The sequence below is a fragment of the Podarcis melisellensis genome, assembly GCF_964234715.1.
Source record: "Podarcis melisellensis genome assembly, chromosome: 16".
Taxonomy (NCBI): Eukaryota; Metazoa; Chordata; class Lepidosauria; order Squamata; family Lacertidae; genus Podarcis; species Podarcis melisellensis.
The window spans coordinates 23,741,732-23,756,006 of NC_138533.1; the positions used below are offsets into that span (position 1 = coordinate 23,741,732).

At 50.6% G+C, this 14,275-nt stretch overlaps 1 protein-coding gene across 3 annotated transcripts; it reads left to right on the forward strand.

Moving 5' to 3' along the window:
- Nucleotides 1-93: 93 nt before the first annotated feature.
- On the forward strand, nucleotides 94-12,802 carry CCDC157 (coiled-coil domain containing 157; the record flags this gene model as incomplete). 3 transcript variants are annotated; one of them, XM_081892334.1, is made up of 11 exons in its annotated part: nucleotides 94-246; nucleotides 1,537-1,840; nucleotides 2,978-3,149; nucleotides 5,196-5,895; nucleotides 7,916-7,993; nucleotides 9,099-9,289; nucleotides 10,169-10,345; nucleotides 10,676-10,844; nucleotides 11,494-11,633; nucleotides 12,341-12,408; nucleotides 12,496-12,802. In XM_081892334.1, the coding sequence occupies exons 2-11, from the start codon at nucleotides 1,593-1,595 to the stop codon at nucleotides 12,776-12,778; spliced, it is 2,226 nt and encodes a 741-aa protein (XP_081748460.1). In that variant the 5' UTR covers nucleotides 94-246; nucleotides 1,537-1,592. The 3 variants fall into 3 exon arrangements, with proteins under 3 accessions (XP_081748460.1, XP_081748461.1, XP_081748459.1); XM_081892333.1 differs by having other exon boundaries at nucleotides 130-285; XM_081892335.1 differs by lacking the exons at nucleotides 2,978-3,149; nucleotides 5,196-5,895; nucleotides 7,916-7,993; ... (4 more) ...; nucleotides 12,341-12,408; nucleotides 12,496-12,802 and having other exon boundaries at nucleotides 129-285; nucleotides 1,537-1,844.
- Between the last annotated feature and the right edge of the window lie 1,473 nt (nucleotides 12,803-14,275).

The following is a 14,275-nucleotide window of genomic DNA, read 5'->3' on the forward strand; positions in this document are numbered from 1 at the left end:
TAACATGGCTCCGCTCTGCAGAGAGCGACTGGTCAAACGCGAACCGAACGTTTTGTGAAACGCAGATTTTCCTATATCTCTATAGAGAAGGCTGGGGGGCGGGGCTTATCGGCTGAGTAGCAAAGAGGGCGGGGCTTATCCGCTCAGTTGCAAAGGGGGCGCGCCTAAGAAGCTCTCGGGGTTGCCATGGCAGCGGAGGCTTGGGAAGAGCGGAAGAGCCTGGCTGCGGCGGCGGCTGTTTGGCAGGTGGGTCTTGCCCACCTCGTCCCTCCTTTGGGCGGGAAGGTGAGGAAGTCTATTGGCAACAGGGATTCTCGCCAGCCTGGGCTACTCGTGGCTGCCTGCTAGCTAGCCTGGCACTGCACCCCAGTCAGGACCCTCCTCCCATCAACCCTCCTTGGTGGAGATCCACTCCACACCCCACACACCCCGCAATAGGGACCCTTTAAGGCACTTCAACAAGAGTGTGTCTGAGCATGTGCGGAGTGCCTTCCTTCCTTCCACCTCCTCCCACCTCCAGGGGTGCTGTTAACAACCCAAATAAATTATATTTAGCATTTATAGGAAATGCTAACCTAGTATGTAAGGTATACAAAGCGCAAGTGGCGCTGTGGTCTAAACCACTGAGCCTCTTGGGCTTGCCGATCAGAAGGTCGGTGGTTCGAATCCCCATGAAGGGGTGAGCTCCCGTTGCTCGGTCCCTGCTCCTGCCAACCTATCAGTTTGAAAGCACACCAGTGCAAGTAGATAAATAGGTACTGCTGCGGCGGGAAGGTAAACAGGATTTCCGTGTGCTCTGGTTTCCGTCACAGTGTCCCGTATAGCCAGAAGCGGTTTAGTCCTGCTGGCCACATGACCCAGAAAGCTGTCTGTGGGCAAATGCCAACTCCCTAGGCCTGAAAGCAAAATGAACGCCCCAACTCCTTAGTTGCCTTTGACTGGACTTAAATGTCCAGGGGTCCTTTACCTTTAGTATACACAATGTCCTGGGAATTGGTTTCCTTGTGTGAAGGTTGCTTTCTAATAAAATGTGTGTAGGAGGATTGCATCCCATATTATGCAGTAGCATGCCTGCCAAATGCTAGTGTTAAGAGGCCGGCTGCAAGACGCAGCACAAATTTAGCAAGCAGGGAGCAAATGAAGTTAATCATGCCTACTTTGCATGGCAGTTTTTGAGGCTGCCGACAAGACAATGTGCTTTGTACACTGCTTTAAAGTAACAGAGAAAAATACTGTTTTGGGGGGGAATTTATGCTGCTGCAAACTCTAATGGCTCACAGTTTTTCTGGTTGTACAGTCTAGTGAAATCAGGGTTAGGGAGGAATGTGGCCTGGGGAATGTTTTGAGAGCTGGATAAGGGGTGGCGGAAAGGCTACATTCACACCTGAGGCGGCAGGTTCCCCATGCTTGTAATATGGTTGGGGCATGATTTGTAGGGAACTCAGGAAGGAAACTTAACCTTTCCCCTCTTGCAACTTTCCCCCTGCCTTGACTAGCCTGATGAAGGTAGGTGGGTCTTGCTTGTGCCTTTCCCAGGAACATCTGCCCTAAGACCCGGTTGGTGGTTGGTGGAATGACACCAGCGTGGCAACATGGTGACCTTGCTGGTTAACCAAAACTACATGGAGAGTCTGCGGAAGGACATCACGGATCTGCAGGGAACCGTCCTCAGCGTCTTCACCCGAGCCGGGGCTGTTCGCTACCCGTCCTGGAAGTTTCCTGATAAGTTGTCCTGTGACCTGGACTTGGTTGCTTTGCTTGAGCACTACGACTTTGCACAGCATGACCCTGAGTTTACCCATCATTCCCACGTGGTTCTTCTGGAACTAGTGATTGACAGGTGAGGGTAGGTCCGGCGGTTCTGCAATGATTCCTTGTTGAGCCACTCTTAACTTGGAATGGAAGTAAACCCCAATGAATGCGCCAGGTTTTGAATTAGATTACTGCATCCATTATATATGTGGGAACGTTGTGGATACTAGGAGAGGATATATTGATTAAATTTTATCTTTCCAAACTCACATTAGTGAGACACACACACACACACACACACACACACACATATATATATATATATATATATATATATATATATATATATCAGAGCTCATTCCCCTTTACACAGTAGAAAGCTAGTTGGTAGATTTGCTTGAGTCTCTTTACTTTAGCAATTCAATCTGGTTTTATTCAGATTGGAGTATATTCCTGGTAAGACCCCTTTTATCCCTCCTAAAAAGAATAAAGACACAAGAAGCTTCTTTTAAAAGTAATAAGAAGTTTACTCACATTCAGTTCACAGTTGGATCCCTGAAGGCAGGCTTTAGCTTGCAGTTACAGATACAGTGTGGCTCACATCCTTGTAAGGATGGGCCCATGTGCTACTGGCAGAGAGCCAGCAGTGCAGTCCAAGAGAAGAAAAGGCATCAAGAGAGGAAGGTAGCTGCATGACTTTACCTTTTGTGAGCTCTCCAAGGGTCACGCCCACCTACCTGGTCACATGCAGGGGGAGGATGCTCCAGACCAGGTGTAACAGGAAGTTCAACTGGCTGGATCAACGTCCCCATCTGTGTCCACTCTAGGCAAATAGGAAGTGTTGTACTTGACTGCTTATGTTATATCCCACAATATATGGGGTATTCTTTCAAGAAGAGGGGCTGTAGCTCAGTGGCAGAGCAGTGCCAGGTTCCATCCCTAGCACCTCCAGGTAGGGCTGGGAGAAACCGCTGTCTGAAAACCCTGGAGAGCTGCTGCCAGTCAGTGTAGACAGTACTGAGCTAGATGGACCAATGACAGCTTCCTACAATCCTGTCTGGAAACTTCAGCTGGCCCAGAACACATTGGAGGGTGTGGTGGTTGGTTTTGAGAACATGTTTTGGTCTGCTGCCAGTAGCTGCTTTGGGCTTCCTTTTGGAAAGAAAATTGGGGTTCAAACACAAACTACAAAACTGAAGCAGGATGTCCTTTCTGTCCTCTGAAGGTTGCTGCTGCTGCTCCAAAGCTTCACCAGATACACGGAGAACCTTATCAGTGAACAAGCTGTGCCCCCATCCAGAACAACAGGACCATGCATGTCTATCGGGCTGGCTGTGAAGAAGTACTGGAACAGCATGCTGAAATTGGGGTCCCTCTACCAGCAGCTGGCTTCTGAGGTAGGCTGCCCCGGTGGGCTGGTCTGCTTCTGCATGCACACTGACCAAACGTTCCTCTGGCCAGATAGGTGTGGTTTATCTCACTTCTCCAAGCAGTGGGAAAGTACCAAGAATATTTCCATGCAAATCTGAAAGCACCAGTGAGGTCTGCTGCTGAAAGATCCCCAGGAGATGCAGGGCTGGCTGTACAGGTGCTTGAGGTTCCAATCCGATCTTCTTTGGCGATCACTTGTAGCCAAGTAAGATTGTCTTCCATAAACACTGTTTTAACAGTGAGTCTGTAAGTGACTGTGGAGGCCAATTCTGGATCCACACATCCTTCCACAGTGGGGACATTGGTTTCTGGGTGGGAGTTCACCATGGTGAGGGTTTGCCCAGCGTGCCTTCCACTTAGCTCGTTTCTCCCTTTCGTCCTGAGTTCAACCGTCTTCAAAGTCCAAGACACCTTTGGTAAAGGCTGTTTTCCAATTGGAGCACTCGCAGGCCAGGGTTTCCCAGTTGTCGGTGTTTATACAACATATTTTTAGATTTGCCTTGAGAGAGTCTTTACACCTCTTTTGTTGACTGCCAGCATTACGCTTTCCATTTTTAAGTTTGGAATAAAGTAGTTTCTTTGAAAGACAATAATCAGGCATCACCAGTCCAATGTAGTTGATGTTGAAGAATCATTGCTTCAACACTGGTGAGCTTTGATTCTTCCAGTATACTAGCATTAGTTCACTTGTTTTCCCATGTGATGTGTATAATTTTTTGTAGACACCGTTGATGGAATCTTTCGAGGAGTTGGAGATGGCGATACCCACCTGTCAACATAAATCACGCACTTAGGCTGTAGTCTCAGGCTGCCAAAATCATTGACAGGGAGGGTTTGATGTTTCAAAGGCTGCAGGATTGCCCTTTACAGCAAGGATGGGGAATGTGTGGCTCTCTGGATGTTTCTGGACTACAACTCCCATTATCCCTGAGTCAACCAGTAGCCTTGCTGGCTGCGGCTGATGGGAGCTGGACTTCCATTGACACCTGGAAGGTCGCAGGGCCCCATCCATGCCTTGTTGCGTTGATCACACTACAGCACCATAAAGCATTGCAGGTATCCAAACAGGCAGGCAAGATACAAATGATCTTTCATCATACGCTCAGTGCTGGAAAAGCTCCTTGAGCACTTCTACGGGTGGAAAAGTGGGGTCAACCATTTCTGCTATCAGCACAGGACAAGCTGCCATCATTTGAATCCTTGGGAAGAGTTAAGAGTCACAGTCCCAAGGGCATGTGGTAATGACTGCCAACATGAATGGCTTTAAAAGAGGGTTTGACCAATTTATGGTGGATCATCAGGCTGTCGGTAGCTGCTAGCCACAATGGCTATGTTCTCCCTCCAGTGTCTGAGTCAGTACGCCTCTGAATGTCAGTTGCCAGGAATCGCAAGTAGGGTGGGGGCTCTTGCACATACATCCTGCATCCATGCTTCACATTGGGGCATCTAGTTGGCCATGGATGTCAAACAAGATCTAGCAAGTCTCCTTTTACGTTCTTATATTTCTTATGTTCTTAGTATCAAACTATGTCTGATCACAGGACTCTGGTGGTCTAAACCACAGAGCCTAGGGCTTGCCAATCAGAAGGTTGGCGGTTTGAAACCCCATGATGGGATGAGCTCCCGTTGCTCAGCCCCTGCTCCTGCCAACCTAGCAGTTTGGAAGCACGCCAAAGTGCAAGTAGATAAATAGGTACCGCTCCAGCGGGAAGATAAACGACGTTTCTGTGCGCTGCTCTAGTTCGCCAGAAGCAACTTAGTCATGCTGGCCACATGACCCGGAAGCTGTACGCTGGCTCCCTCGGCCTATAGAGCAAGATGAGCGCTGCAACCCCAGAGTCGTCTGCGACTGGACCTTAATGGTCAGGGGTATCTTTACCTTTACCTTTACTTTTATGTCTGATCACAGCACATGCCCAAACTTCCTTTCCCCCCCAAACCTCTCCTGTGATCCTCCAAAAATAAAATAAAAACCTGGAAAGTTAATGCTGCCCTTTCTCTTTTATACCTAGAAAAAACGCAGCAGAGAGGATGCTGTTGGCACAAATGCTTCCTTCCAGGAGGCGAAAGCTGAGAACGAGTCTTTAAAAATCTGCTTCTCGGAGTCAGATGTGACTTTGCCCAGCTTCCGGTCCTCCCCTTTGACCTCATCGGCCAGCAGCAGGCTGCTGGACGGTTGCCCCGCCACCTCCTCAGAGGCACCGCCAGCCCAGGGGGCCGCCAAGCCCATCTGCAGCACCCACTGTCAGACCATCGAGTCATCCCTGGTGCCTTGCGACGCGTGCGAGAGGGCGCAGCTCAGCCTCCGGGAAGTGGGCAGCGCCATCATCGGCATCTGCAACAGCCAGAACCTCCCATCGTCTCTGAGCAGGTTCCTGGAGATGGTGGAGGAGACCCTGGGCCGCAAACCACTCACGGCTGTGGACATCAGCTACTGGGCGTCCGAGCAAAGCAAGGACCTCTCCCGGATCAACAAGCACCTCCGGAAGCTGATGGAACTCATCAACCCTCTGAAGGGGGAGCTGGAAGAGTCCGAGAAGGAGAAGGGCGAGCTCAAGAGGCAGCTGGAGACTTTTGACAGCCGCCTTCAGAAGGAAAGAGAGGAGCAGGAGCAGAAGAGGAAGGAGGCAGAGCAGGCGTTTGAAAGAAGGAATACGGAGAACCTGCAGATGATGGCCACCCTGAGGATGGGCAAGGAGGACCTCCAGAAAAGTGAGCATCCTTTCCCGTCTCTTTCTTTCAGCCAGCTCACATCCACACCATGTATTTAAAGCAGGTTTGTACCATTTTCATAGCCATGGCTTCTCCCAGGGAATCCCTGGGAGTCAGTGTAGCATAGTGGTTAAGAGCGGTGGACTTGTAATCTAGTGAACTGGGTTTGATTCCCTGCTCCTCCACCTGCAGCTGCTGGGTGACCTTGGGCTAGTCACAATTCTCTGAAGTCTCTCAGCCCCACTCACCTCACAGAGTGTTTGTTGTGGGGGAGGAAGGGAAAGGAGATGGTTAGCTGCTTTGAGACTCCTTAAAGGTAAAGGTACCCCTGACCATTAGGTCCAGTCACAGACGACTCTGGGATTGCACGCTCATCTCTATAGGCCGAGGGAGCTGGCATTTGTCCGCAGACAGCTTCCGGGTCATGTGGCCAGCATGACTGAGCCGCTTCTGGTGAAACCAGAGCAGTGCACGGAAACGCCATTTACCTTCCTGCTGGAGCGGTACCTATTTATCTACTTGCACTTGCTTTCGAACTGCTAGGTTGGCAGGAGCAGGGTCTGAGCAACAGGAGCTCACCCCATCGCGGGGATTCAAACCGCCAACCTTCTGATCGGCAAGCCCTAGGCTCTGTGGTTTAGCCCTAGGCCCTGAGACTCCTTAGGGTAGTGATAAAGCGGGATATCAAATCCAAACTCCTCCTCCCCTCCTCCTCCTCCTCCTCTTCTCCTCCTCCCTCTCAGAAGTGAAATTCTAGGTCACAGAGACTAGCTGGATGCTGAGGAGTGGTGGGAGGCAGCAGCTGGGGAATCCCCAAGGGAACCCCCAGGGGACTGGAGTAGGGTGAGTGGTCAGAGGGAGAAGAGGGAGCAGACTGGGGGGGGAGGCATCAAAAGCCAAAGAGGCAACAGGGTTTAGTGAGCAGGAGGAGTCTGTGGCAGAGAGAAGTCCAACATCAGAGGCAGCAGAAGCTGGAGAGGAGCGGGACAAAAATTCTAGCACTTCTCACTTGTGTCGTACCTCGGCTCCCGAATGCCTTGGGATTCAAATGTTCTGGCTCCCGAACAAAACCAGAAGTGAGTGTTCTAGTTTCCAAACATTTTTTGGAAGCCAAATGTCCGGCATGGCTTCCGCTATTGTTTCTTGTGCACCTGCAAAATCGGAAACCAATTGGAAGCTGTTCCTTGCTTTCTGAATATTTCGAAAGTCGAATGGACTTCCAGAATGGATTCGGTTCAACTTTCGAGGTAGAACTGTATAGTTAGTCCTATCTCGAAACCTGTCCTGTGGATGTTTTTTGGACTTTAACTGTAAGGGAGCGCGACTGGTTCGGTTGAGTCGTACTGGGTGTGGAGCTTTGGAGGTGCCACAAATATATTGTAGACAGGAAAGTGCAAGGCGGGGTGTGTGTGTGCGCTAAATGTTGGCATTGCACAGGGCACCGCTGAAATTTGAGACCCCAAGGACTGTGACTGTCAACAGCTACAGCCATCACAGCCAGTTGTCCGGGAAGATGGGAATCATAGAATCATGATGGAAGGGACCCTGTGGATCATTGCGTCCAACCCCCTGCAAATACAGGAATGTGCAGCTATCCCTTACGGGGATTGAACCTGCAATTTAGGTGTGCAACAGCATCCGGAGGGCAACAGGTTGCCCATTCTCCATTCCGATACCTGCCAGGCTGTGGCTGCACATACGTATCTTTAGAGCACATGGCTTCCCCCAAAGAATCATGGGAACTATAGTTTACCCCTCAGAGAGCTACACTCCCTCAACAAACTATAGTTCCCATGAGTCTTTGAGGGGAACCATGTCCTTTAGATGTATGGTATGGATGTGACCCCAGTCTGTCCCAAACCTTTGATCCTGAAGGGCTCCTGCATTTCCGTCTCAGCAACGGGCTGTCAGTGCAGACCCACCAAGCTACATGGATCGATGGGTCTGGCTCAGCATAAGGCAGCTTCCTGTCTTCCTCTACGGTCCATGCTGACCGGTGACATTGTTTGACTACTTCCAGAAGCCGCTGCCTTGGAGCAGAACGTTTCCACCTTGAAAGAGAAGCTCCAACGGCAGGAAGACACCATCCAAGGGCTGGGTAAGAGGAACGCCAGGCAGCACTTCATACAGGCCATTCTCAAGACTCAGAACATTTAATGTAATTTATTTCACAAAATACACTGCTTGACTGTAAAAACAAACCAACCGGTATCTTGTTGCAGACCCGCTAACTGTCCCAAATAATAGACCAGTGTCATTTTCTCTGTACTGCAGATGGAGGAAAGAGGATCATAGAGGTATAGAACTGTAAAGTTGAGACGGGTCCCAAGGGTAATCTATTCCATGTAAGAATCACAGTTAAATAAAGCTGGGCAGATGGCCAAAGAGATGGCAAAGAGATAAACAACTGCCTTACATTTAGAAGACATCTGAAGGCTGCCCTGTTCAGGGAAGTTATTAATGTGTGACATTTTAATGTATTTTTAATCTTTGTTGGAAGCCGCCCAGAGTAGCTGGGGAAACCCAGCCAGATGGGCGGGGTACAAATAATAAATGATGATGATGATGATGATGATGATTATGGCCATCAAACCTTGTCAAAAACGCCCTGTGAATGAGAGGCTGCCACCTTCCAAGGGAGTCTGTTCCACTGTCCTTTTGCCATCGAGAAGTTCTTCCGAATGCTTCGTCGGAAACTTCTTGTCATTTGAATCTGGTGGTTCAGATCCTACCCTCTGGAGTAGCAGAAAATGAGCTTGCTTCCTCTTCCACGTGGAGGCTGAGAGAGGGTGACCAGCCCCCCCCCCAGCCTCAGGTGAATACCTGAAGGAGCGCCTCCACATCCATCGTTCAGCCCCGACTCTGAGATCTAGCATTGAGGGCTTTCTGGCGGTTCCCTTCCGAACGGCGCAAACCCAGAAGTGAGTGTTCCAGTTTGCAAAGGTTTTTTGGAAGCCGAACACCCGACATGGTTTCTGCAGCTTCCAATTGAGCGCAGGAAGCTCCTGCAGCCAATCGGGAGCTGCGCCTTGGTTTTTGAACCATTTCAGGAGTTGAACGGACTCCCGGAATGGATTAAATTCAAGAGCTAAGGTACCACTGTATTTAAGGACCAGTCTGACTCTTGCTTCCTTGCCTGAAATCTGAAATTGCAAACCACTAGTGTGCGACATGCTGCTCTTGAGCTATTGTGCATTCCCCAGAGCGAGCGAAGCGTGAGCTGTTGCAGGAGTTAAGGGAGACGAAGGTGTGCAAAGCAGAGGTGGACAAGCTGAAGGACCAGCTTGGGGTCCTCACGAGCCAACTGGAGAGTACCAAGCAGCAGCTGAACGGGGCCATCACTGAGCTGGAGAAGGAGAAGGCCAAAGCTGAGAGCGTGCTCCGGCACAAAGAGGTGTGGCTGGGGGCATCAGGGTGGGCAACCTATTCTTGATGCTGTTATTTATTTCATTTATCTCCCACCTTTTCCTATAAGGAGCTCAAGGTGGCTTGCATACTAGTTCTCCCCACAACCAACCTACAAAGTAGATAGGACTGCCCCAAGGTCGCCCAGTGAGCTTCATGGCCAAGTGGAGGTGTGAAACCTGGTCTCCCAGGTCCTAGTCCAACACACTAACCAATACACCACCCTGACTTTAACTCCCTGCAGCCCCATGGCGGAGGAGGCGGGTTGGATCTCATTCCCCATTGCAGCGCGTAGGAATCTTCTTAGAATTACAGAATCATAGAGCTGGAAGGGAAGTTCAGGGTTTCCCACACTTGGGCCTCCAGCTGTTTTTTTTGGACTACCATTCCCATCAGCCTTGCCCACTGGTCCTGCTAGCTAGGGATGATGGGAGTTGTAGTCCAAAACAGCTGGAGACCCAACTTTGGGAAACACTGATCTAGACCAACCCCCTGCAGTGCAGGAATCCTTTGACCAAGGTTGGTGCTCGAACCCACAACCCAGAGATGAAGTCTCATGCTCTACCAATGGAGATATCCCAGAGTGAAACCACTGGTCCATCTAGCTCAGTGCTGTCTGCACTGACTGGCAGCGGCTCTCCAGGGTTTCACGCAGGTAATCTTTCCCAGGCCTACTTGGGGGTTGAACCTGGGACCTTCTGAAGGTGAAGCAGATGCTCTACTGCTGAGCATTGCAGAATGCCTTTAACCTGTCACCCCCCACCATTTACAACCCGCCCCTTCAACGTGACCAATCGGCCAATCATTGGCTTTCCACCTTGCATCTGTTGAGTCCAAACTAACAAGATCTCTCCCTCTCGTGCTCAAGTCCCTGCAGACCAAGCAAATGACTCTGATGAAGCAGCTGGATAATTTGGACCAGGAGTGTGAGCAGCTGAAGACCAGCCTGGCTGACAGGGAGGAGGACCAGTACATCTTGAAGGAGAGGCTGAAGGAGATGCAGGAGGAGAAGTGGGAGATCCAGCACCAGCTGGCAGCCCAGCAGGTCTGTAGGAAGTGGGCAGGGTAGGGATGCCCGACATGGGCTCCTCTGGCGAGACCCAGGCCATGTCTCCCCAGCGCAGGACAAATTGCACAGAGAAGGATGAGAATTCTCATCAAACTGCGGCGAAAAATTTTCTAGCCATTTTGCCAGGTTAAACTTCTATACGCCATAATCTGTGCCAGCTTTTGCCAAGCCGGTAGCCTCCGGCTGTTTTGGACTACAACTCCCATCAGCCGTGCTCCTGACAGCCCCAGCATCCTATTGGCTGGGGCTGATGGGAGTCATAGTTCAAAAAAAAGTGAGCATCCTTTCCCATCTGTCTCGCTGCAGAAGCAGGCAGAGCGAGCGCAGAAGGAAAAGCTGAGCCTGGAGCAGCGTGTGTCTGAGCTGCAGACAACCGTCTCTGAGCTGAAAGAGCTGATTGAGGAGCTGAAGGACAGGGAGAGGCTGCTGGTCCTCTTCCCAGACCTTCACATCCCTGTCGAGGCACAGTATGAAGGTAAGGAGGCCAAGGGAGGGGAGGTCCCCTGTGCCAGGGGGAGGAGCTAATAGGAGGAAGGGGAGGGGCTTGGAAGTTGCACCTAAGAATATCATCAGAGTCTGGGCGCTGGATCTGTCCAAAGGGGACCTATCTGGTCCCAACATCCTGATTTCGCAGAGCCCAACCAGATGCCCCCAAGGGAACCCTGCAAGAAGGACATGAGCATCCCTCCCTATCTGTGATTCCCAGTCACTGGCATTCAGAGGCAGACCACAGCTGTCATGGCTAATACCTCTCACCATTAGGTAACATCTCCTATCGTTTAGCAAAAACTGTTTCCCTAAATAAGCACATAAGCAAATAACAGGCTCAGTGGCAGAAGGTCCCAGGTTCAGTTTCCAGGGGTCTCCTGCCTGAAACCCTGGAGAGCTGCTGCCGGCCTGAGTAGGCAATATTGAGCAAGATGGGGCAACTCACTATGAGGAACCTTCCTGTGTCCAGATGTGCTCCTGTTGCAGGCCAAGGCCTCCTTAGTAATCTGAAGGGGATAGTTTAGGGAAGAGAAAGAGATTGCTAAGTTGAGGGTCCAGCCTTGACCCACCCCCATCCCCCGTTTCAATGCTGTGAGCCCGTGATGCCCAGTCTATCCTCGCTGGCTCTGTCACAGGCACTGGGGACGTCATGGAGGACATGGGCAAGCAGCTGCAGGCCAACAACATTCGTATCAGCATCTTGGAGGAAGAGAACTCACGCCTCCGAACCGCAGTGTCCAAAATGAGAGAGGCAGCCCAGCAGGAAGGGCCTAAGGTAGCACCAAAATGGGAAGAGCCATGGCAACGGGCACAAATTGGGGAGTCGGTTGTATATAAATTGCTTTACAGTGGTATCTCGGGTTACAGACGCTTCAGGTTACAGACTCCGCTAACCCAGAAATAGTACCTCAGGTTAAGAACTTTGCTTCAAGATGAGAACAGAAATCGTGCAGCGGCAGCAGGAGGCCCCATTAGTTAAAGTGGTGCTTCAGGTTAAGAACAGTTTCAGGTTAAGAATGGACCTCCAGAATGAATTAAGTTCTTAACCAGAGGTAAAGGGACCCCTAACCATTGGGTCCAGTCGTGGCCGATTCTGGGTTGCGGCGCTTATCTCGCTTTATTGGCCGAGGGAGCCGGCGTACAGCTTCCGGGTCATGTGGCCAGCATGACTAAGCCGCTTCTGGCGAACCAGAGCAGCGCACGGAAACGCTGTTTACCTTCCCGCCAGAGCGGTACCTATTATCTACTTGCACTTTGACGTGCTTTCAAATGCTAGGTTGGCAGGAGCAGGGACTGAGCAACGGGAGTTCACCCCGTCATGGGGATTTGAACCGCCGACCTTCTGATTGGCAAGCCCTAAGCTCTGTGGTTTAACCCACAGCGCCACCCGTGTCCCAATTAACCAGAGGTACCACTGTATAAATAAGTAAAACAGAGGTGTCACCCATACCTGAATTTAATATGGAACTCCCCTCGCTGCAGCTTGTTCCTCCAACCCAGCTGTGGAATCTGTCCTCTCCCCAAGACAGCGGGATGCACATGCCAACCAGGTGAGCGTTCTGGTTTGAAGCATCCTCCGACCATCAACAAAGGAAGGCCCTTCCTCAGCCCCCTCTTTGCTTCCGTTCCTTCTGTAGGCATCCCGCCCATACTAGTGCCCAGGGAGCAGCGCTGAGGCCTCCTGCCAGCCCCAAGAGCCCAGGGAGCCCGACCCCACACAGATCTAAGAGCACTCGCAATGCCTCAAAGAACGGCTCCCCCTTCCGAAGCCAGCAGTCAAAGCCGTCTGCGGGAGAGGCCGCCCGGAAAGCGTTCATCTTCGTCTCTGAGGAACAAGCCATCCGCGCCCACGCCCGGGGGAAAGGGAAAAGCAGGACCCCAGGCCACTCGGCCCGTTGCAACAGGAAACACCAGAAATAACAATAAAAAGGCCCTGCAGAGCAAGTTCAGAAGGTTGCCAACATTTCGAAAGCAAAGCCGGGTGGGGTGAGGGGGCGGCAGCAAAGGGAGACCAAATGGCTGGACCTCTCCCTGGCCGCAAAGAATCACCAGTGCAATGCTGTTCCTGTGCTCAGGTGGTCATGCACCTTTGCAATGGTGACCCCTCCAGGTGAGCCTCACCAAAGTCTTTATAAGTAATTGATGAGTTCACTGAGGCAAGGATGCAGGAACTATCTTTCTAAGTCTTTTGCCCTGCTCCGAGTTGCCAGGTGTAGTAACCTCCCTGCAAAAAAACCAAACAAACCCACAATAGCATGGGGAATTTGGCTTCCATTTTTAAAAATCAACCTCCCTCCAAAAAAAAAATAATCAATTACAGTTTTTAAATGACAGAGAGGCAAGAAATAGAGGGTATTAGCTTCTTTCCCCTGAAATCCAGTCCATTGTGGTAGGACAGTCACCTGAGCACAGAACTGGCATTCTTTGGCAGGGTGAGGAAGGCTCTCCAAGTGTGACTGGACCAAAAGCAGACTGGGAAGGTGGGAGTAAGAACCTCAACAATATGCATGTCACAACTGTGATGGCCAAGAGGGGCTGCGGCCAGGGAAACTTCTCCCTAGTTAAAGTAATTTGTGTGTTTAGCTCTCCCGCATCTTCCAACAGGAAATGTAGTGGCGGAGGGGATCCTCAGAGGGGAAGTGACCCAGTCAAGGATCCCTGCAGAAAAGAAGCGGATCACTGTAACGCAGATGTCCAATTTTTCTTAGCTCCTTTTCTGACCTAGGGGGGTAAAGCCAGATGCTCTTCGTCTTAACTTGGGTGGAAAAGGCCAAGAACTCTTTCCTGCTAAAGGCTGCGTGTGGATTCTAGACAAGAACACACAGCAAAAAAGCAGAGTAAATGGAGTTCAACGTATGGAGTTCAACGTTTGGAGAATCTCAATGTTGTTGTTTTTAAAAGCATGTTTCTAAACCTGTTTGCTGCAAGTACAGGTCCTCTGCCTTCCAGCTGCATCGACTGCCTCCAGTTCCCCCTTGATTGAGGCTTCCTAGAATTAGTTTACAGTACTTCTGAACCTTATAACTCATGCTTCACAAGAACAAAGTAGCTTCCATTAATTACAGTTGTGGACATAATTAAAATAATACCATGTGCAATAAAATTATGACATCAATCAATCGGTATGAGACAACGAAACCTGGGGGGTTCATGCAGGGGGATCATATTCTAAAAAGTGTTTTAAAAAAACAAGAACCGCCCCAAACAGAATCTCAACTTATTTGAAGCCCTGGGATGTACTCGGGACTGTCCTCTGTCCCACCAAGGGATCCCAGCTGTCTCCTCCCCCTGTTGACAGAGGCCCCTGCAAGGCAAGTGGAGGTCAGGCTGCCCCACCTGCAGCCCTGCCATCGCCAAGGGGAATGTTCTAGGCAGGGGAAAAGACAGGATTGCAATGGAATGCTGCTGAGTCAAGTG